This window comes from Gobio gobio, assembly GCF_949357685.1.
Source record: "Gobio gobio genome assembly, chromosome: 23".
Lineage (NCBI taxonomy): Eukaryota > Metazoa > Chordata > Actinopteri > Cypriniformes > Gobionidae > Gobio > Gobio gobio.
This window is the reverse complement of record NC_137119.1, coordinates 35,431,221-35,454,184: the sequence shown is the minus strand read 5'-3', so window position 1 is coordinate 35,454,184 and position 22,964 is coordinate 35,431,221. Positions and strand designations below refer to the sequence as shown.

At 36.3% G+C, this 22,964-nt stretch overlaps 1 protein-coding gene across 5 annotated transcripts in view; it reads left to right on the top strand.

Moving 5' to 3' along the window:
- LOC307119851 (RALY RNA binding protein like) overlaps nt 1-18,597 on the top strand; it is a 235,793-nt gene extending 217,196 nt beyond the window's left edge. For 3 of the 5 annotated variants that reach the window (XM_079806534.1, XM_079806535.1, XM_079806537.1), the window contains 4 exons: nt 7,481-7,597; nt 12,810-12,979; nt 16,955-16,989; nt 17,138-18,597. In XM_079806534.1, coding sequence (XP_079662660.1) covers nt 7,481-7,597; nt 12,810-12,979; nt 16,955-16,987 — 320 coding nt within the window. In that variant the 3' untranslated portion in view covers nt 16,988-16,989; nt 17,138-18,597. The remainder of the gene's footprint in view (nt 1-7,480; nt 7,598-12,809; nt 12,980-16,954; nt 16,990-17,137) is intronic. The other 2 variants (XM_079806536.1, XM_079806538.1) reach the window with 1 other exon arrangement.
- The last annotated feature ends 4,367 nt before the right edge of the window (nt 18,598-22,964 follow it).

Below are 22,964 nucleotides of genomic sequence, written 5' to 3'. Positions count from 1 at the left end.
TATATATAATGTATAATTATGTATAATCGCATGGCTCTATATATAAATTTGGATATATTGAGTAAAACAGTATATATACTGTATAGCAAATCTCAACTGCCTGATTTATTTAGTTTATTAGGTATGTCCAACTTTATTTGCACACATGCAGTATACTCACATAGGGCAATTATACTGTATAGAAATCTGCTTGTATCATCGCAAAACTATATTATCGGCCAGCTCTAATCTGCTAAATGCAACTACGAGGCATGAAGATATTACAATTCATTACCATCATGATTTTCTTTAAAGCTGCTTTGAAACTCTAAAATACATTTGACTTGACGAAGATTGCAAATGTCACTTGGGGAAAAAGGTCATAAATGCCTCTTGACTTGGTATTTTGTTGTCTAATGTAATGGCATTCACATGCATTTTCATACTTCTACTGCAAAAAGACATTAGTAATACAGTGCATGTTGCAGAAGTCGCTCCCACAGATTCATAATGTGCTTTACACCATTAAATCACTGACCTCTGGCATTGGCAGTCTGTGGCACGCTGTAAGAAGTCCATGAGCTTTATTCTTCATTGCCAAATGCTGGTTTATATTCTGGCACATGCTGGTTTGTAGCTCTCCCTTACAGGTTACACAAACTGAAAAAGTGACTATTTCATGGGAGCATAAATCAAGAGCGTATTGATTTTTTTTTTACCCAAAAAGCATTCTGAGACTGGGACTTACGGCCGTCTGAAATGCTGCTTTAATTCTGACTGGGACGCGAGCCGAACGGCAAGACAGAACATCATGCAGTCGTGTTTGTAAATTAGAATTCATAACACTAATTCAGATTTTATCTCTAGCCCACAAGTAGCAGCTTTCACAGCATCTGTCAGCATCCCGCCTTCTCCTGCGAGCGCGGAGCTCAGAAGTGGAGATTAGCTGTGGTGCATGACACTAATGCTCTTAGCTGTAGAGCTGTGGTCTCTCCGGGGGCTTTTCTTATATCAGTGCAATTCACGGCCAAAAATATCCATAGCATGCACACAAAAGTGCCACTGTTTACCTTAATCTGCATTTCACTGGAGTTCTCCCTTCTCTTCACAGCACAAACTGGAGATTTAGCTTTATACGACACCAAAATAGCATTTAATTAGGCTCCAAAGGTTTACTTTTGCGTTTTCATCAGCAGCTGTTTTGAGTAAAACAGCCAGTCTTTATGATCAGGATTGTGGCTATATAGTCGAGGATATCTGAAATTTGCTGCAAACACAACTACTGCAGTTTTCATCCCAAATACAGGTCACCCATAAACTAGAGTTACATAAATAGCAAAATCTACTTTATCTGCCTGTCTGGGAAATAATTTGGGGAATTTAACTTGTGCTGTGACATGCTGTACTCTAAATATTTTAAACTGGATTTTGCTAATTCTATTATGCATGAAGCTTTTGTAGCTTTCTATTAATACAACTAACCTTTTTACTTTTTAATTTGTCACCCTATAAGGACCATTTAAAATGAACTGATGGCAAAAAAGGTGATTTTTAACAAAGAAAAACTTGGTTACCAGTTACAGGATCTAAGATATATAACACCGTGGCAAGCGGTCACAATTTTACTTCAGCAAATATTTCTCAGGGCAAGTACACAAGTTTTCAAAGGTTTGAGGTCAGTAGGATTTTTTTAATGCTTTTGAAAGTAGTTGAATTTTCTTCTGCTCACCAAGTTTATTTGATAAAAAAAGACAGTTATTTTAAATTAAAATCATTTTAATACATTTTAAAATGTTTTTTTTTCCTGTGATGCAAAGCTGAATTTTTTAGCTGCCATTACTCCAGTCTTCAGTGTCACATTATCCTTCAGAAATCCTCTTGTTTCTGAATGTATGTTAGTGCTGTTTTGTGTTCACTTATTTACCCACTATCTATGGTAAAAATATGATTGGAATCTAATTGGAATCAGAAAAGTTACTATAATTTAAGAGGGCTGAGATTATACTGAGACAATGTGACATGTGACAACTAGCCCCGGTCTCCTGTTCCCTTACATTTTAATCTAGAATCTTGATCTTGGAAAACAACGCATTGTGCGTCATAATCCTCTGCATGTAATGAAGTCTACTGCACGTCACACATCCTCTGAATTATTCAAAAGTAAACAGCTTAAAACAAGTGATAAGAGTAAGTTACATGTCATCTGTCTAAACAAAATGATGCTCAGCCAGTTTGTGTTTCATAGGTTGCCCAGATTAAAACTCTTTCGGAGTCCACATGTGCAAGCTTGAAGGCAGTTTTTGGACATTTATTGTTTTTGGAGTTTTGGAGCAATTTAAATGGTTGCAACAGACGCATTCATTGAATTTCAGTAGATACGACGCTCCGTCAACTAAACACCTACACACGCAGCTTTCTGCCTCAGGCGGGTGATGGCAGGTGACACCATTTTGTGAGGTAGTGGAAAAGCTGGCAGCGGTGTGACAGCAGTGCTGGGTCACGCTGTGTTATCAGGGCTGAAGGCTGTGACAGCAAAGCGACAAGCTTCGGCTTTCTCAAGGAGAGGAACGGCTTGAAAAATACAGGCTAATGAATTTTTCAACAAAGCATTTATATGTATCCGGAAGCTCCAATTATCATGAAGAAACAGGTCTTTCCGTGTCAAGAGGGGCCTTTGAAGGTCTTCATAGAGGTCCACACTGCATTTTGTAGTGTCATTCAGTATATTTATAGACTGGGTAAACCCAGCCCGATCTGCCAGCGATTTGATTTCGCCCCACATTTTTTCTATCCGGCTTCCATTGCAAATCTCCAGGGACCAATCGCAAACCGGCTTATCCACCTGGCGCACTATTGGCTGGTTTAACACGATGACGACCGTCAATCCAATTCCTTTTAACCTCTCGACGATGCTCAATGCTTTAGTTTAGCAAACAAATCGCTCGAGTGGGTGTAAATACCTCTCCTTTTCATGTTGTTGTTTTTTTGGCACAACCTGCAATGCTATAAACAACACGTTTGTTGACATGTTTCCTGCATGGAGTTTTTGCGTCGCTCTGCAAAGTACGTGACCCGGAATCGTTGGTCTGATTGGTTGACAGACTATCCAATTGCGTAGAGTCATTTGAACCATGCCCTTTGATCACACCTCGTGCAGTAGAAAATACAGAGCAAACTCCCCAGACCAATGTTCAATCTTATCTTTGGTGATAACCAGACAATATATTGAAGCAGTAATGTTTTAGAAACCAATATTGCCTGATACTTTTCATGGCTGAAGCAACATAGGATCCGTATTTGAACCGATCCTTTAATTTCTTGATTCAAAAGCACACTCATACAGAGTCACTTGTTCAGTTCAATTAGTTTTTTTTGTAATCATTCAGATACTCAAAGACATTTAGTGGTTTCGTTCATTTAAGAATCAGTGTTGTTTAATCTTTCATTCATGAATGAATTGGTGTTTTCAAACAAATCATTTGGATGATGCAATGACTCGCTCAAAGTTGTTTTGTTTGCGAATGAATCAACGTAGTTGAACGGCATTTCAAATATGGTATGACTCGACGTATTTTCCCACTTCTGAAGTTGTGATTTACGAGCTTATAGCATTCAAGTTCTTTGTTGTCAGAAAGAACAGGAATCATGGAGGACACTAAGTTTATTCTTGCCTATTTATTTGGAAAATCTTATTGAAGCCAAAATGATATTCAGCATCCCATTCATTGACAACCATATAAAATTCAATGTGCTATCTACTAGATAGTCAGCTTGCTGACAATTCTGGAATTTCAGTCAAATGCTGGTTATTTTCGCTGTGTATAAAACATACAATGTGCTTTAAATGATTGTTCATATATGTAACAATGCACTACTTTAAATGACAAGACAAAGCGATGTTGCTGTTGTGGAAAAAACTAATATAGAATGCCATTCACAGCAGCAATCGTTCTCCCAGTTTATGGCCCACCCAACTCAGGAACTTGGGTATCAAAATTATCCCAGAGTTTCCCATTGGTAAATACAGGGCGTTCATGTCCAATTTTAACTAGGAAACTCATATTTATGATCATTCCGATAGCACGTGAAGACAGCATAAATGTAATTATTCAATATCAAAGACTTTAGATATACAAAGATGGTGCACTGATATTACTTATGAATGGAAGAAAGTGCAATGCACAATGTGGCGGAATAATTCCCGCCTTCTAAATAAAAGTCCCAATCGCTAAAGCCATTGCGTCACTTCAGCTGCTGTTAGAAGATCCAGTTGCTATAGAAACAATCCGAAATTGCATGCTATATAGTGGGCGAAAAACAGTATGTGACAAAAAGTATGTCGAATTCACAGTAGTGTTAGACCGATATATCGGCTGGCTGATATATCGGGCCGATATTTGCGATTTTTACATGTATCGGCATCGGCCGATACAAGGCTGCTGCGTTCGCCGATATTTTTTTCAAGAGATTAAGTTAAGTGCACCTAAGCATTAAATGACTAGGTTGTAAATAGTTTTAAAAGTATAAAAGTTTTAAGTATAGTACAGTCAGTGTGCACTTTATTATGAGGCTTGCTTGTTGATACTGTGCGCAATAGTGTAATTATTTTATTTATGCTTAAATATTTATTTTCAGAATTTATTTTCACCACTGAACTTTTTTTTTTTTCTTCTTCTTCTACCTCACCTGTTTTTACTATTTGTTAAATAAATAATGATTTTTTTTTAGTTCAATAAATGTTCCTTTTTTTAAATTTTAAATTATCATCATGATCATTGTGTCATTTTTATGATGTAAATTGAGGGAGCAAAAGCAGTATCGGCTCCAAATATCGGCTCAAGAAAATCGGCAGCCCGTATCGGTCATCGGCTAAGGCTGATGAAAAAAAATCGGTATCGGCATTGGCACTAAAAAAAATCCATATCGGTCGATCCCTAATTCACAGTACTCATAAAAGAGTAGGCAAAAAGTACCCAGATGACTTACTTCCGGCGAGATACTGAAGTGTGGTATGATGGATAGTATAATGGATACTTTACTATCCCATGAGGCCATGGGAGAGGATTTATGGATGATAGTGAAGTGATGTAACTGACGCTGGTAGGTACATGACAGTGACAACATGCGAATGTAATACGTCCAGATCACATTCATACTTTACACACTCCTACTATATAGAACATACATTTTTTAGTGGTCGTGAAGTAATTGCTTGTTCATTATAAGTACCTACTCAAGAGAGTATGTGATTTCGGACGCAGCCAATAAATTGTTTTGAGACGAGCACTAAGGACTACACATGCTCATTGGCAGATCTAGCCGGAAAAATTATCATTTTTAACGTTATTTGAGCATAAGAAACATTTGTGAGACAGTTGTTGTCAGATTTCATTGGTGATTTTTCAAATATGAAATTTAATCGTAAGCTTGCTGAACAGCTTTGGAAAGATGTAGTTGCATGACTGAAATAGCTGCACGAGAAGCTTTTCAAAGATGGCCGCCGAGTGCCTTAAAGGGACTTTGTCAATACTCCCTCATAAAGAAAATTACTTGTTTCATTCCTGAATGAATTTGTGTTTTTGAACAAATCAGTCGAGGGAATGATTCAATGACACACTCTTAAATACAATCGTTTTTGAGTGAATTGTTTGAATGAATGATTCCTCGACTCACTCCTAAAATGACTTGCCGCCATTTACTAGTGTAACAATGTAACTGCAGAACGAGTCATACATGGCTTCGCCTGTAAAACAGATCTACAGACGCTCCACCTACATGTCTGAAGTCACACTAAGTAGCTTTGAAAGATGTCAAAAACCATTTCCATATATTTATTCTGCATTGGATACCATTTGCTGCCCTTTACCCAGCCTATTTGGCCTTTCAGTTACCACCAAGTTCATTCTGGTTTGCTCACAGTGGCCTGCAGATTTGAAATGTTTATTAGATTCAGTGTGTGTTCAATGGTGTAGTCATCTGAGGGAGATTAATCTGACAGCTGCCAGATGAAAAAAACCAGTGGAATATTTAAAGTGCAGAATATGTACAGAAATTAGCAGCATGAATTAATCTAGCAGGCATTGAGCAGAGACGTTTTGTCCCATGAGGCGTAGCATATTAATTTTTAGGAGAGTCTTTCAGGGTGACCGGCGTCTTGCTCTTGAGCACAATAATGCAAGATCATAAACTGTCTAGTTCCTCTTTAGGACTGAACTATAACTTAAAATAAAGTGTAACAGATCTGGTCTGCTAACACTTAATGTTTTAAGGTGGCGTAGTTGCATTGTACTCAAATAAGTACGGAGTAACACCACTGTAAACATAGTTATGTATATTATATTGCATTGTATTAGATCCTCCTAAATATTACACAGTGCACCTTTTAAGTAACTACATGTACTTACTATAGAGTTAGGGTTAGTTACTTGTAATTATGCATCATTTACTGTTATTGCTATAGTAAGTACATGTAGTAACGTGTAACTACGTCACATTAAAATAGTGTTACCCAGATCTGTAGCCAGGTGAAGGCAAACATCTAGAAACATCCTTTTAGATTACTGTACTTTTGCAATATTTTCCATATGGAATACCCCAATGTTCTGTGTAATTATAGAAATTTAACCACAAATCATCAGGCTCGTTAACAATTTTTAGAACATAAAATGCATGGAATAACACGAGGCAAATTACTATATTTTACTGTTTACATACGCAAGAGCTAATACAGCCTTTTTTTTCTCCTATCACATATTTTAGTCATCATAAATGAGGTATCATTCGTAAGCTTTAACACTCAATTTATCCCAATAAAACTTTGAAATTGGACATTGCATTTCCATTTAATACACCATACATTTTTGTATATCAACTGTAAAAATATATATTTTGTATAAATTAAAAACAGTTCAGTACATAATTTTTTTTTGCTCTTTAATTTTTATGAAACCACTTTCACTTCTGCAATGATCTATGTCTTCTTCAAAAAGAGACCTGCATTCTAAAGCATTCATTACAACCATTTAAGTTCAGATCTATGCTCAAAGGGGATTGCAGTTAACAGGTTTAAAGAAACCAATATGCAATAAACAGCATGTATTGAGCGGTATGCAATAAACAGCATGATAATATTCCATTTCAAAAGAACTCAAGCTAACCTTGATTATTTGTAAAAAAACAAGCATCACACTTGATTATTTGTATTTGCTTCAGGCTGAAAACTGTTCTTGTTAGGTTTTATTGACTGATAAAAGCAGCATTCATGAAAACACATGGAGAAACATGGTCTTACTTGCATTTGCTGATATTACCCAGCGTGTCTGAAGGAGATCAGGGATAATGCTAAATTAAAAACAGCAAGACATGGAATTCTTTGAACTCTTAGTTTAGATTCAGCAGCCCTGAACTCGTTTTCAGACATTATCTGTAGTGGTAAAAGCATGAACGTGGATGCTCCGTTATCTCCTCAAATCATGTGTGTCTGTTGCATTTCCTTCTCTAGCAGTGAAGACTGATCAACTTCAGACTATCAAACGGGAACTGACTCAGATCAAGATGAAGATCGACTCTCTTCTGGGCCGCCTGGAGAAGATCGAGAAACAGCAGAGATCCGAGTGCGGTGAGTCAGACATAGAGCTATAGGAGAGCAGAAATAAAATCCAGTCCAGCGGGACAGAGCTGCAAACATCGGCTGTACGGGGAGAAATACTGGGAGTGCATATACGCTATCCATCTCTGTGACAGGCGAGGAGACAGCAGCCAATTTGTCATTACTGTTATAAAGGCAATATTGCTCTGTTTGACTATAGCAAATCCCATTTCACCATGTTCACCAGTAGACGAGAGCGCTGTTTTCATCTAGTAGACACACTGAGGAACGGCAGTCTCGGATACAAGAGTCAAACTTTAGGTTTATTGCGTGTGCTTGATGCACAGATTAAAGACATAGTTCACCCAAAAAGGATTATTCTAGGGATGCACCGAAATGAAAATTCTTGGCCGAAGCCGAATAATAATTAAATACTTGGCCGAGGCCGAATAACAATTTTTTTTTTCATTTATTTTGCCAATTTTTTAACCATTGCATAAATTAAATAGTAAAAATTTGCTTTTTACTATTTTGTCTTGCTTTAATAAAGCAAAATAGAATAGAAAAAATAAATTAAACTACAATTTGAAATATTTAACACTGAACATTTTTTAGCATTCCAGCAGACATACAAACAAAGCACAATATAACTAAAAAGTTAAAAAAAATTATTTGGCCATCTTATCTTATTTTTGGCCTATTATGCCTACAGGTATCATAATCAAATCTCTGAGGGTGCTCTATTAAAGTGCAGATGTAGGCTAACGGCTCCACCACAGCAGTGATTGTGATGACAGAGTGTACAGTGAGACATTTAAGATTATTTAGAATTTCAAAAATATTTTGCAACAAATATTTTTCTATTAATCTATTGCTTTAACCTCTTAACAAGCGCCCCATTTTTGTGGAATTTTTTGAAAACGATATACCCAAATGAAAATGTCTGCAGCTCTTAAACCCTATGGTCTATATTCATAAACCTGGTCTTATTTTAAACTAGACACTTGAAATATTGCTACCCAAGAGTCATAATAACTCAAAGTAATATGGGAACAGAGTAATATACATGTAAATATACATGTAAGTGACTCACGTTTTTTGTTTTTTGTTTTCAATTAGGGAAAAAAATATTATAATTTAATGTTAAGAGCCTGAAAATAACTTAAATATAAAACTGAATGTCTAATCATGTCATGATTCAAATATGAGGATGATTCTCTCAGTAATGTAGCTTCTGTGAGCTTTTATGTCAAGAAAAGTCTAGGCGTCATTTCAAAAAGGCCATTTATTTCAGAACATTTGCTATTGTAAAGAGTAGTTTTTCATTCAAATAAATCTGCAATAAACTGCAATATACTACTAATTATAATGGATAAACAGTTACTGAAAAACTAAAGCAACTATTTACAGAGATTACAAAGTGTAAAAAACTCATTTAGCTGATGGGAAGCGTCAGTGACAGACTGCGCGCTCCACTGCAGTTGCGCCATGGAGAACGTGCAGCCAGCGCGCAAACAGTATTCACCAAAGCCTACTTACGCAAACTGCGCAAGATAATGCCTTTTGATTGGTTACTAAGTCCATCAATCAAACCTTTGTTGGAAAGGCATTGGCTGGGCACCGAGTGCCTTTATCCAACGAAAACCATGGGCGCAATGATTGACAGCTCACCAAGCCTGTAAGGCACTTCCTCTATATGATGCATCCCAGAAGAGTCTCTGATTGAAGGAGAGAGACGGGGGAGGGTTTAAAATACGTGGGAGAAGCCATTCTAGCAGGGGGAGTTTGCCAGACACGGAATAGAATCGATATTTCATTGAAAATGGACATGATTGATCACGCTAACTCAAAACTCTCTTGCAAACAACGGAGGATTTTTAGTTTTTTCCCTATTTTTTCGTTGTTTTGGATTAAAAAGTGGGATGCATTTTGAAGAATGGACTCTTACACAGAGATGTATGCGGGTGTTTATTGGATTCGTCCGATCTGATCTGAACGACAGGAGATGAAAGATGAGTAACGCTGATATTTTTCTAATGTTTACATGGCCGGTCCTTTAGTGTTTCATTTAACCCTTTCCTCTCTGGTGTATTTATTGCAAAAACAAGTTCAGAACATGAATCTTGAGTGTTTTAGCTTTCAAATGATGCATAGTTTGTGATAGTTGATTGAATATTTTGTATAAAACAAAAGTAGATAAAAGTACACACCCCCCCACTTCCGTCAACCCCCCCGTCCACGAACCGGTGCGGGTTAAGAAGTTAATGCTTTACTATGCCTATTTCACTGTCATTTCCAAAACTTTGCAGCATGCAATTGGCCATTAATCCTTTTTGCAACATGAAAAAACAATAGTTTTATTCAATGGATTATATAGACTGTAGACTCAAAAGCGAGCCAAGACTACAGGGAGTGCAGAATTATTAGGCACGTTGATTTTCTGATCATATTTTTTTTCCAGGCACATTTGACCAATTCCAAACCACAGTAATCCTAATAACTACTATTGATTTAGTATTTAATAATGTATAAGTGATATATAATTGTTCATGAAGGCTGGAAATGAAAATCACCTTATATTCAGGTGTGCAGAATTATTAGGCATGTTTTCTTTTACAGATAAATTGAGCCAAAAAAGAGATTTAACTCAGACTGAAAAGTCAACAAGTATTAAATGCCCATGAGAAGGATGCAATACTAATGCAATACTAGACATTGCAGTTAAGGCATGACCATTGGACAGTGAAATGCTCGTTGGGTCAGCAGGGTCAGACAAAAACAGGTGGTGAAGAAAAGACACCTGTTAACTGCAAAAGAATGAAGAATTAAGGTGAAGAATTAAGGGTGAAACCATCAGGAACCCTTTAGTCTCCAGCGCCACCATTTTCCAAAGCTGCAACCTACCTGGAGTCTCCAGAAGTGCAAGGTGTCAGGATCTCAGAGACTTCAGTTAGGTAAAGAATCCTAAAAAATGACCCCCACTAGATAAGAATCACAAGCTGAAGTGTTGTAAAATACATGAAGCCTGCTTTTTTATAGGCTTTATAGGTTGAGAATGACTCTTGAAGGACCAGCACCACATCCTCTTGTACCACTGTTTGAAGAATTCATCTTCCAGAATCTGGCAGTACGTTTTGGGAGTTCATTTTAGTCCATCCTGAAGTCCGTTTTGCAGAGATGGACTACATTACATTTCTGTAATGTAAACGCCCACTGCTGTGATTGGCTGGCATGTTTGCAAATTAAATAGCTAGTATTACGTGGTTAACACTCTTGAAAACGTTCACGTTTTTACTATTACAGGGTTAACTAATCGTGAAAAGTGTTGATTATAGCATTATATTTAGATCTATGGCATTATATTTTTTTTAGATATTTATATCACTATATTCATGAATGCAGTGATCTTGTCATTGCATCTCGATTTCTGCACACTAAAGAATGCTTTCTTCATAACTAACAATGTAAATAAGAGATTTGTTGATTAGTCCAGAACTCACTGATAAACTTGCGCTGTTTGATTGACAGCTCCAGTGATTGCAAAGGGAGCGCTCTTTGATCGCTTTCTATAGGCTATATCATTTAAATCACAGATTATTTTCATCCTACTAAGAGAAACAATGTGAAGTTGACGTGTAGTTACTGGTTTGATTTACTGACACATAGACAAAGAACATCTGACTGTACATAAATCATTACATATCAGAAATCACCGGTCACAGATCAGGCATTCGAATTAACACGGTTACTTACATGTTGTTGTGCCAATACTGTTGAGTCCATATCGTAAAAGTCGGTTTACAAAGACTGCGTGGAAATTGCGACTGATATACCAAAGAATACACAGTGAAATGTACAGCATACAAATAAATAATGCTCAGAGACATTCACATTAGGGCTGCACAATTAATCGAATTTGTAATCGTGATCACAATTATGGAGGCCACAATTATGTAATCGTTCTATAAAATTAATCGCAATTACAAAAAAAGTCCACTTATTGTAACAATTATCTACTGAAGAGGCAAGTTGCAAGGACCCAAGTGCAGTTTATTCCAACATAAATCTTGACATAAATCAAAACATAAAACAAGGACTTGGCAAAACAAACTATAAAGAGACTTGACTATAAGAAAACTCACCGACAGTGGTTACAACTACAATAACAGACAAGGACACACGGCAAACATGAGGGCTTAAATACACACAGACTAATGACAAGACAAGTGACACCTGTGAGCAATGATGAGACAATTAGCCAATGACATGACACAACACATGAGGGCATGGGAATCACATGACAATGAAACACATGACAAAACCAGGAAGCTGAAAGAACAAGAGAGAAACATGACAGTAAACGTGATAAACTAAAAACATGAAACATGAACCAACACCAAAACACCCTATGACACTTATATTATTCTGTGTACTTAATGTGTTTTTTTTCTTTCTACAGGTTATCCCCCCCCCAATTTTTATTTGTTTTATTTTTAATATAACATTATAATACCATGCATATTTAAACTTTTTTTTTTTTTTTTAAGAAACCAAACCAATGTATATTTGACTTTTGAGGCTTAATGCTGTTGAGTAATCGTAATTAATAATCGCAATTACAATTTCAAGGGAATAATCGACAATTATGATTTTTGTCATAATCGGCAGCCCTAATTCACATTGTTGAAAATAAATAAAATAACCACATTCCTAGCATCAGGATGCTTTGGAAAGACCTCATTGATTTACATTACAAGCTATCAGAATTGCATCTTACTTTTTGGCCATATAAATATCAGCAACTGCACCAAATTGCATATTTCTGCTCAGTCACCTCTGAATAAAACTGAGGTGTTTTTTTTCTTCCTCGAGAATGTTATATTCTCTTAAATCATACTATATGGGCCATAAAAGCCTGATGTAACATTTTCAAACCTTTTGGGATTTTTTTATATATTTTGCCTTAAGGTTTAATAAACTGTTCTATTTTTAAAAAAACTAATTTATTTCAAAAAGATTTTTCTGACTATTATTATTTCATATGTCAGGCTTTACAGTGTTTATTTGCATATAATATTCTTCCTAACTTCTTTCATATTCCTTGGAAGAAAGTCAAACGAGTTTAGAATGACATGAGGATGAAAAAATGTCTTTTTATGAGACAAAAAAAATTGCTCACAATATGACTGATATTTGTGATATAAATCATAATTGTCACCAAATATCTGTGTCTTTTCTTCAGAGCCTCATAGGAAATATGAGGATAACTGTGACTCTTTGCACGAGGAGTCGATATCGGAGACGGCAGACAACTCCGGAGAGGAAGGAGGAGAGGGACCACTGGATGCGGAGGCGGGGGAAATGACGGATGGTGGCGAGGATGACTACGACGAAGAAGGCAGCACTGATCTGGTACGTTCGCCTCACTGGCAGCTGTGGGTCTGAAAGGCCCTGTTGAATCTAATTCTGCAGATTTATTCATCGTTGCGGACATGAGAGACGCAGGGTTGGGAGAGCAGAAGCTGACAGGGTTCCGCTGGGCTGCTTCCTGCTCTCTTAACCCTCACCTGTCACGCTCCGTAATTAAACCCGAGTCAAAACCTCTGGAGACGCTAGGGTCCAGCAGCACCGCGACCAACAGCGAAGTCAAATTAAGATTTAGGATGTGCTTCCCACTGAGGAGACAGGCAGACTGCATTTTAATGAGCTCTTACATTTCCTCAAACTGTGGAAATAAGAGGGAAACGTCAAGGAGAAGTCCCGCTGGAAAGATTCCCAACTGTTACCCACATTCCAGGTCAGAGCGTGACCTCCAACGCAGCTGGATTTAGTAGATACCCAAACAATACAGATATAAATTAGCTAGACTTTTAAAATAAAATCTAGAGAAGTGATTCCGGACCCTGGGTATGTATCTACAGAAGGGAACTTGAGGTCATAGGATTGTTTTAATATTATGATGAATGTAAGTATTGAGCGAGTAAATCTCAAGGTCTTTTGAGAGCCTGAGCTGCTCTTTCTTAGCAGATTGAATGGCTGGATTATCAGAGCACATCTGCTCTTCTGATGCCAGGCAGCTTTTATTGATATTCATTTCTCCGTCTGAAAACGTATATGGGCTGAATGAGTTTGATATAACCGAACAAATTTAGATATAAAGTCTTTATGGACCACCTGAGGCATTTTGCATGTTTACTTTTTGATCTGAAACCAAGTTAGATACTGTACCCATGGGCGTAGAATTCACAGGGGACGCACACTTTTAACAAAATGTAGGTTTTTTTGGGGCAAGTGCGTTCACATAGAGGTTTTCATGGGTCAATGTGAATAAATCTAGATTTAAATACAAAGAGATAAGATATTCTATGCATGATCTGATGTTTTGTTATCATCCAAAATGAGGCAATGTGAGCATTATGGAGCGCTCAAAGCGGCAAAAACAATCCTTTCAGACAGTTATAACTTGACTACGTGTTTTATTCATATCAGATACACATTATTTAGTAACTCTATAGTTTACTCTATTCTTCCCCCAGTTCAGCGGTCACTTTCATGTATTTCGTGAGACGTGGATAAGATGCGTGTTGTAAATCCGACAGATTTACAGAGGCGCAAACTAACATGGCACTGCCCATCGCGCATTATAGATCAACTAACACACATTCACTTACACATATTTGAAAATCAGAATATCAGATAGATAGTGGCTCTTTTTTTTTTAAGTATAGGTTCAGGCACCATTGAAACACTTTCTTGCACCATTTCTGTCACTTTCATGACATTTCTGTCCCCCTCACTTCTGAAATGATGGCTACGCCCTTGACTGTACCTCTATTAAATAGAACTTTTTTGTAATTTCTGGGGATTAAATAGACATTTTACATTAAAAAGTCAATTAAATATACCTAAACTGCAAATCATCAGAACTTTACAATTATATAGTTTAAAGATACATCAAACAACACAATATCATTTAAGTCTGCTTGTTCTTTTCAGCATTTCTGCTCATATTCAGAAGGGAGAATGGAGAAATACTTTCCATCTATAGTAGATATTTTTTAAAGTATCATGCTCACCAAGATTACATTTATTTGATCAAAAATACAGTAAAAAGATATTGTGAAATACTATTACAATTTGTTATAATCATTTTCTATATTAATATATTTAATTTATTCATATAATTTATTCCTAAATAACTTATTCTTTAATTTATTCCTATTTAAAGGCACAATATGCAAGATCTTTTAATTTAAAATATCCAAAAAACACTAGAATTGTTATATATTTTGTTGACTTGTGTACTTGCATTATCCCAAATGTTTCCAAGAATGTTTAAATCCAGAGGAATTCACAATTTTAACCAGGACACGGACCGCGTCTGTGCGTCGTCTATCAATGACATCATACCTGCGTTACCCTTGAATTTTATTCTGTAGAAACCATGGAAACACCAAAGATGCTTTAATACATTATGTGTTTTATAAGACAGGTCAGCAACTGTTTGGATACATTCATTGCCAGAAAACAACACATTTAGTCTTATTGTTTAAATCGCGTTTTGATTTACACGAGTACCAGGTTTTACCATGACTAATATCGATCTAGCTTACTCCAGTGTGCAACAAGTGTCTCATAGTAGCCGCAGAGCGAACGCACAGAGTAGCATTATAACATAACTTTCAACACACTCAAATAACGTATCTAATATAATAACAGCGCTGCGTTACCCCACAGACACATGAGCGGAAGAAGTGTAAGCGCTCGTCTGCAACATAATAAAAGCTCCTTGAAATCAATGCGTCATCTAGGTACACCTTTGTTTTGACTAAGTGACCTCTACTGACAAAAAATTACATATTGTGGCTTTAATATATATTAATTTATTTGTGTTTGCAAAACTGATTTCTTATAGTTATCATCAATGTTGAAAACCGGTGTGCTGCTTCATATTTTGTGGAAACAATTAGTTTTTTTTTCCAGGTTCGTTTGCTGAATAGCAAGTTCAAAAGAACAGCATTTATTTGAAATGAAAATCTTTTGTAACATGCATGCATATATTACACACACATACATACATACATACATACATACATACACACATACATACAGGGCTCGACATTAATGCTTGTCTGGGACAAGTGGGTTTTTTGAAGGGGCAAGTGAAAAAGAATTTTACTTGCCCGACGGACAAGTATCCTGGTTAAAACGTCAAAAAAATAAGTAGGGAATCACCAAAGTGCAATAATGATTCTGCATTCAGTTAGTGTAAGTGGAGATCGATAGTGGATAATAATATCAAACAAACTGACGTTAACAAGGTTGTGCTGTTGAGGCTCGTGCAGCCTGTCGAGGAGAAAATCGAAAACAAATGAGCGCCGCTCATACAAAGAAACTCACTTAACATACACGGTTAAAATTGTGTAGTTTTTATATTTATAACATATGATACAGTTAAGCAACATCACACAAACAAAAGTGTTGTTTTCCTTGAATACCATCACGACTGAAAATGACGCTGATTTCATAGACAGTTCCATACACAAAATAGTTAATATGAAGTCACTTACATTTTAGATGCAATATGGACTGTTTTTATTCTATTTCAGCAGCGAAAATAGTTCCAAACAAAGATCACAACAGAAATGTAACATCTCACAGCAACAGCGTTTTACTGAATGATTCAGCGTTTTAATGAATCGGTTGAATCAAAGATTTAATGACCTATTCGTAAACGACCGTCTAATTCTTGAATGAATCAGCCGTTTGATCGAATCGACTCAATGACTCACTCATTAAGATGTCACATGCTGCCACCTACTGGTTTGATTTGTATATTCAAAAATATTTAAAATAATCTCATTTGTATTTTTTCAGTGTAAATAATTTAATTTGATTGGTAACATCCTATAGTGTCTTATTCTAATTTGATTTATAGATCAAATTTAAAAATATAAAATGAAAGCTGAAGCATAGCCTATATTTAATAAGAATATGGAAAAATGCCCTTTATAAAAAGGTAAAAATATCACAAATATGACTATTTAAATATGTCAAAGCTGATTGAACACTGGTGAGAATATTTCTTCAGAATAGATTATATTTACAAAAAAATAAATAAATTCCGGACAAGCTAATTTTTTACTCGGACAAGTGAATGACATGTGAACAGGCTTAATGTTGAGCCCTGATAGATAGATATGTATTTATATTCTAGAAGTCAGGGTGCACAGATTTGAAATAGTGTTTACAAAGCAGCAATGTTATTTTATGCTGGTAAAAGGTCTGGTTATATGATACCCGTTTATCCATATCAGGTCTATAAAAGTGCATTTCTAATTTGAGAATTTCAATTTGTGTGTGTGTGTGTGTGTGTGTGTGTTTCAGATGGAGAATCATGTGTCTGATATTGACAACTGAAGGTAAGTTGATTATGTCCTCTGTATTTTATTTAATGTAAATGTTTTATACAGTAGATATTCTTAGTTTCATCAATGTATTTCAGTTTTCCTGGTGATTGAATGAATCATATTGATCACAGAATGCAGTTCAATACTGTTTTGTTTTTAGAGTTCTGAGAGGAAATCAACTCTGCAATGAACAGAAGATATGAAACTCTGTGAAGACGGACGTCTCTTCTCAAAGAGCCCATGAAGGCTCTCGATTGGCTGATTAGGCGCAGAGCAAATATTTTGACAAGTTTTGCATCTGCTTAAAAGACAAAATAAGTTGACATTTAATTTTGAAGTTCATCATGTAAACACTAAAGTTTTATTTGTCCCTCAATGGTTCGTTTTACTTGCGCAAAGATTTTTAGTCAGTGTGTGGAAAATGAGCCTTAAACGTCAGAAAAATGTAACTTGGCACTTTTTTTTAAAACCTTCAGTATTAACAGAATTTATTTAAATAATTCTAGGATTTTAAAATATGAGGTCTGGCAATGAACATGAATCTTTTGTTTTTTTTATTGCATCTGCACCCCCATATTGTCTCTCTCTCACACACACACTTATTTCCTAGCCAATTTATGTTTTCTGAAAATGTTTTCATGGGTAATAAATATATGTTTGATTCCCAGACCGAATCGAGTAAAATAACTAGTCAAGGACTTGGTTCAATGAAAGTTTTAGCTCCGTACTGCCACATTAGTTTCATCAGACTCAAACTTGTACACTTCAGGATGACCGAAATATTGTCAGACCACTGTAACTCGAGAAAAAACGAATTATGTCTTAATGTACTGTAAAGATGATATTGTGTGTACATTGTCACTGTATTTTGTTTTTATCATTGCATAGCTGTGTGTAGTTCCGAGCGACATGTAGTAGTCACACTGTTTCCGTTCTCTATGATGTCATTCAGTATGGAGTGTGTCATAATGAACTCTATTTTTGTATGGCAGATTTACAGAAAAAGCTTCAGAATATTCATATTTGTTCTGCTGACATTCATTCTGCTACTGTACATAATTTATTTGTTTAAATAAGAATGTGGAAATGTATGTGTATAGCTAAAAAAAAAAAGAAAAAGATTGATGGAAAATGGATCCAGTCCACTGGGGAAAAAAAGTGATTTTTTTTGGAAATTTGAAATCGGTGTCATGTTTGAGAGAAAAATGATTCTATACTGATCTAGGTCACTGATGTCATCTCAGAGGCCTAGAAATATAACTGAATTACTTCATATTGTATAGAAATGTAAACTATTTGTAAAGATATTTTTATGATTGGCATGTTCATTAATGTATTTTCAGTTTATTGTCTGGCTGTAGGCTTTGTGGTATAGGAACAGACAGCAATTACAATCACGATATAAAAATCACTTTTTTTTTTTTTTTTTGTTACATTTGTTGTGGAGCAGAACCGAATGCAATATTTCAGCTATAAGGTCAGCCTAAAATGCACTGGTTTTAAGAATAAAAGAAAAACATTTATTGCCGTTCATAAGGCTATTCATGTGACAATTTTGGCTGTGATTTTGTAGTCATACAGACACTGCAATATTTATTAAAATATGATCGTTTAACAGCCTTGAATTGCCACATTTGAGTAACATTAAGGGCCATATTTTAACGATCTAACCACATGGTCTGAAGCGCATGGCGCAGGTGCACTTAGGGCATGTCCAAATCCCCTTTTGCTAGTTTAACAATTGAAAAAATGGTCCAAAGGGGCTGTCCCTAGTCTCTTAATGAGTCATGGGTGTGTTTTGGGTATGCAATAAACCAATCAGAGTCTCATCTCCCATTCCCTTTAAAAGCCAGTTGTGCTCGCGCCATAGCGGATTCACTATTTACATGCCGGAATTTGCGAGCAAAAAAAGACTGAACGCTTCTCCAGAGTGGATTCTTTTATTTTATATATTTAAAAATGTTTGTGTGCTGCTGCGCATCCCTGTGTGTGTAATAAGCAGAGTGTACACACGTTGTGCACCCGCATATTACTAACACACCCTTTAACTAACACAAACCAATCGTCGCTGTCCGATGAAAACCATGTATGTCCATTTTGCCGATTTTTAGATTTTTCGACGGATTGAATGTCCAGGTTCATTTCCGTATACAGTATGCTTCACATATCTAAATGGCCAATGAAAAGTTGTGAAATCATGTCATCTGATTTTCACGTATATCCATTTGGTGTCAAAGCTGTCAATCACGCCGCGTATCTCCCGCCCTGTGAAAGCGTCTCGCCGGTCTCGTGAAACATAGCCTGGTGAGACGATGACTTTCTTTCATCGAGGTAAACGCTTCCCCCCTGACGCCAGACGTACGTCTAGGAGTGACAAAATTACAGTAGGACTGTACAAACAAAATATCTGTCTAGCATTACCATGTCAGTGTATTGATTCATTGTCCCTTCATAGTTTGCAAGAGACATTTAATAAATTTATAATTAATATTAAGTAAACGAAGCGTATTTAATAAACTAAGACGTAGGCTATTTAATAAACTGAGCGTATTCCTCTGTCAATATGAAACGCGACTTGGCCATTCTAATTAATGATCGGAAGAACGCGTATCGACCACCGCTACTGTAAAATATGCACGTATGTCCATTTAAACTCAATTTTGGTCAAATGTGGATTATATCATTACACTGGCAAGAATATGGTTACATGTAAAGATGCCGTACCAAGTATGACAACGCTACATTCAACTGCTTTTGAAATACGGTGTTTTTTTCACTTCCTGAAAAGTAACCGTTTTGGACATACGTGAGTTCCATCGGGCAGCGACGAAATACTGCAGTCGTTTTCAGTTGCCTCAAAAAAGCAACGCACATGGGCGAACAGATTGGCACGAGTGCATTTGCTATTTAAACATGACGCTGAACATGAAAATGATAACTGTGTTGGGCTGAAACTAGCAAAAAACACACGTTGCATTGCGCCAGGTCTATGATAGGGCCCTAAAGGTGAAGTGTGTCATTTCTATGACACTAGTGGCACCTAGTGGATCATCGCGCCTCCCCCCTAACTCAAGATCCTAAATTTTAGCGATACTTTTATCCAGGGCCGTAACCACCATAGACACTGAGGGGGACCTAACCCTAACCCCGCGAATAATTATAAATGGACAAACCCCCCCCTGGCATGGCATACTAATAGTGTTCAATAAACTGGGAGAATGTATTTTAACATAAAAAATAGAGAATATTTTGAGATGCAGAAAGAGAGAAAGCTGGCACTGTTACTGTGTGTTTGTGAGGTTGGCGGAGGAGGAATCGCAGCACCTGTCGTGGTTTTGGACGCACCTGAGTGCAGATGTAGCAGATGGTGAATCAAATACACTCAATTTATCAACATCAAAAGCAAATGTCTGGGTTAATTAGGGCCACTGGTCACTTCACATGGAATCAGTTCATTGTATTAACTTCATCCTGATCCCATTTCAGCAATATTCATGAGACAATTACCACTAAAGCTGTTTAGAAATAACTCATTTGATTGATTAATTATATTAATATAAATGGAGAAAAAAAGTCATTATGTCGCCATACTTATTTGCAACAACAACAAAAAATGGATAGCAACATTTTTATGCAATGACATCTCTCATATCATAAGCAAAATCACAACATCGCATGGCATTTGTTCTCAAAATGATTTTCAAAATCCAATTATCATGATTTTATACATGGATGCATTATGAATGAAGGAAAACATTTGCATTTGGATGGATTCCAACTGCATTACCATTCCCAAATAACAGAAAACAATTATACAGGTTTCAAACTTTATATCGGCTTAAACTGATAGGAATTCGCCAAATAGTCACTTTTTTCCCATTATTCAGTCTTGGCCTAATTTATTTTACAGTCAGCTGTGTTACTATATCCTGCAAAAAAAAAAAAAAAAAAGGGAAAGGAATCCAATATCCAATTTCATATCCAAAATTAAAGTGGTTTTCGCGGCATTATAAATACTCATCTCCCAGCTCACTGCACAAATCTTCATTAACATTTATATTATATTAGCTCAGGGCTGGATATGCACTTTTTTCCACAGGCCATATTTGAAAAATATTCAAATGAAGTTGGTTGTTATGACAATAATCTGTGCAAAGTTTTCTAATGACTCGCACTCCCATACAAAGAATAATGGAAATAGTTCTAAAAGGTCGTCTAGAGTTGGAAGTATAAAATGTAATATGAGTAATAATAACACTTATTCAATTGTCTTTGCACATTTGATAGCGGGTTAGGCATGATATCATGACGGATAAACAAGGACATCTCCTGATGTGAACCAGATTTCATTGTGAAAACTAAAATATATATTATTTGAAGACCGACTGCATGAGATGTAACAAAAGAAATTAATTCTCAAATCAGTTACACTTTACAGGGTCCTAATAGTTAACGTTAGTTAATGTTCATGGTTAGTTTCGGTAGTTAATTCAATATATTTGTTACATTATTAATATTTTTCTCCATCAGTTAATAAATATAGACTACACATGTGCATTGTTAGTTTATGTTAGCGCTGGTCCATTAAGTAATATTAACATATATAATTTTATATTTTAATAAAATGGGCCTTTGAGTAAATGTCGCTTTGTCTTTTCACTCAATAGATAATGCTTTACAATGAACTCTGTTAGAGAGCTACATGGCAATTTATCTGTTCAATAAAACAACTCACCTGTTGAGTAATAATAGCGCCCTCTCCGCGTCGCCTTTACAACATTTCAAATCCCTCAGTTCTCCTCATCTCTGGAAAGTGAAGCCAGTGTTGATTCTGGTTTTATCACGAGCTCTGTCGCGTTCTCTTTTTGCCAGCAGAATCTCCTCTGTTCAGAGTTTTTTAAACGGAGTATTTGGAGATTTATCGAGCTCCATGTCAACCGTTCTCGCTCTTAGGCCTTTTTCCACAGAACTTAGAACGCACTTCCGTTTCAGCGCTGTTGTGGAAAGCGACTTCCGAGGAAATGGAGCCAACCGCACTACACTTTACAACGTCCCCGAGGAGTCTACTGGAATTTTACATCAGCGGATGTTTTTCGACTCGTGAATAAAATGTATTATACCTTTATATGTGAATTAGAAATATAATAATGGTATAAAACATTTCTAATTCACATATAAAAGTATAATACATTATATTTCTAATTCACATATAAAAGTATAATACATTATATTTCTAATTCACATATAAAAGTATAATACATTATATTTCTAATTCACATATAAAGGTACACTCACCTAAAGGATTATTAGGAACACATACTAATACTGTGTTTGACCCCCTTTCGCCTTAATTAGAACTGCCTTAATTCTACGTGGCATTGATTCAACAAGGTGCTGAAAGCATTCTTTAGAAATGTTGCCCATATTGATAGGATAGCATCTTGCAGTTGATGGAGATTTGTGGGATGCACATCCAGGGCACGAAGCTCCCGTTCCACCACATCCCAAAGATGCTCTATTGGGTTGAGATCTGGTGACTGTGGGGGCCATTTTAGTACAGTGAACTCATTGTCATGTTCAAGAAACCAATTTGAAATGATTCGAGCTTTGTGACATGGTGCATTATCCTGCTGGAAGTAGCCATCAGAGGATGGGGACATGGTGGTCATAAAGGGATGGACATGGTCAGAAACAATGCTCAGGTAGGCCGTGGCATTTAAACGATGCCCAATGGGCACTAAGGGGCCTAAAGTGTGCCAAGAAAACATCCCTCACACCATTACACCACCACCACCACCAGCCTGCACAGTGGTAACAAGGCATGATGGATCCATGCTCTCATTCTGTTTATGCCAAATTCTGAATCTACCATCTGAATGTCTCAACAGAAATCGAGACTCATCAGACCAGGCAACATTTTTCCAGTCTTCAACTGTCCAATTTTGGTGAGCTCGTGCAAATTGTAGCCTCTTTTTCCTATTTGTAGT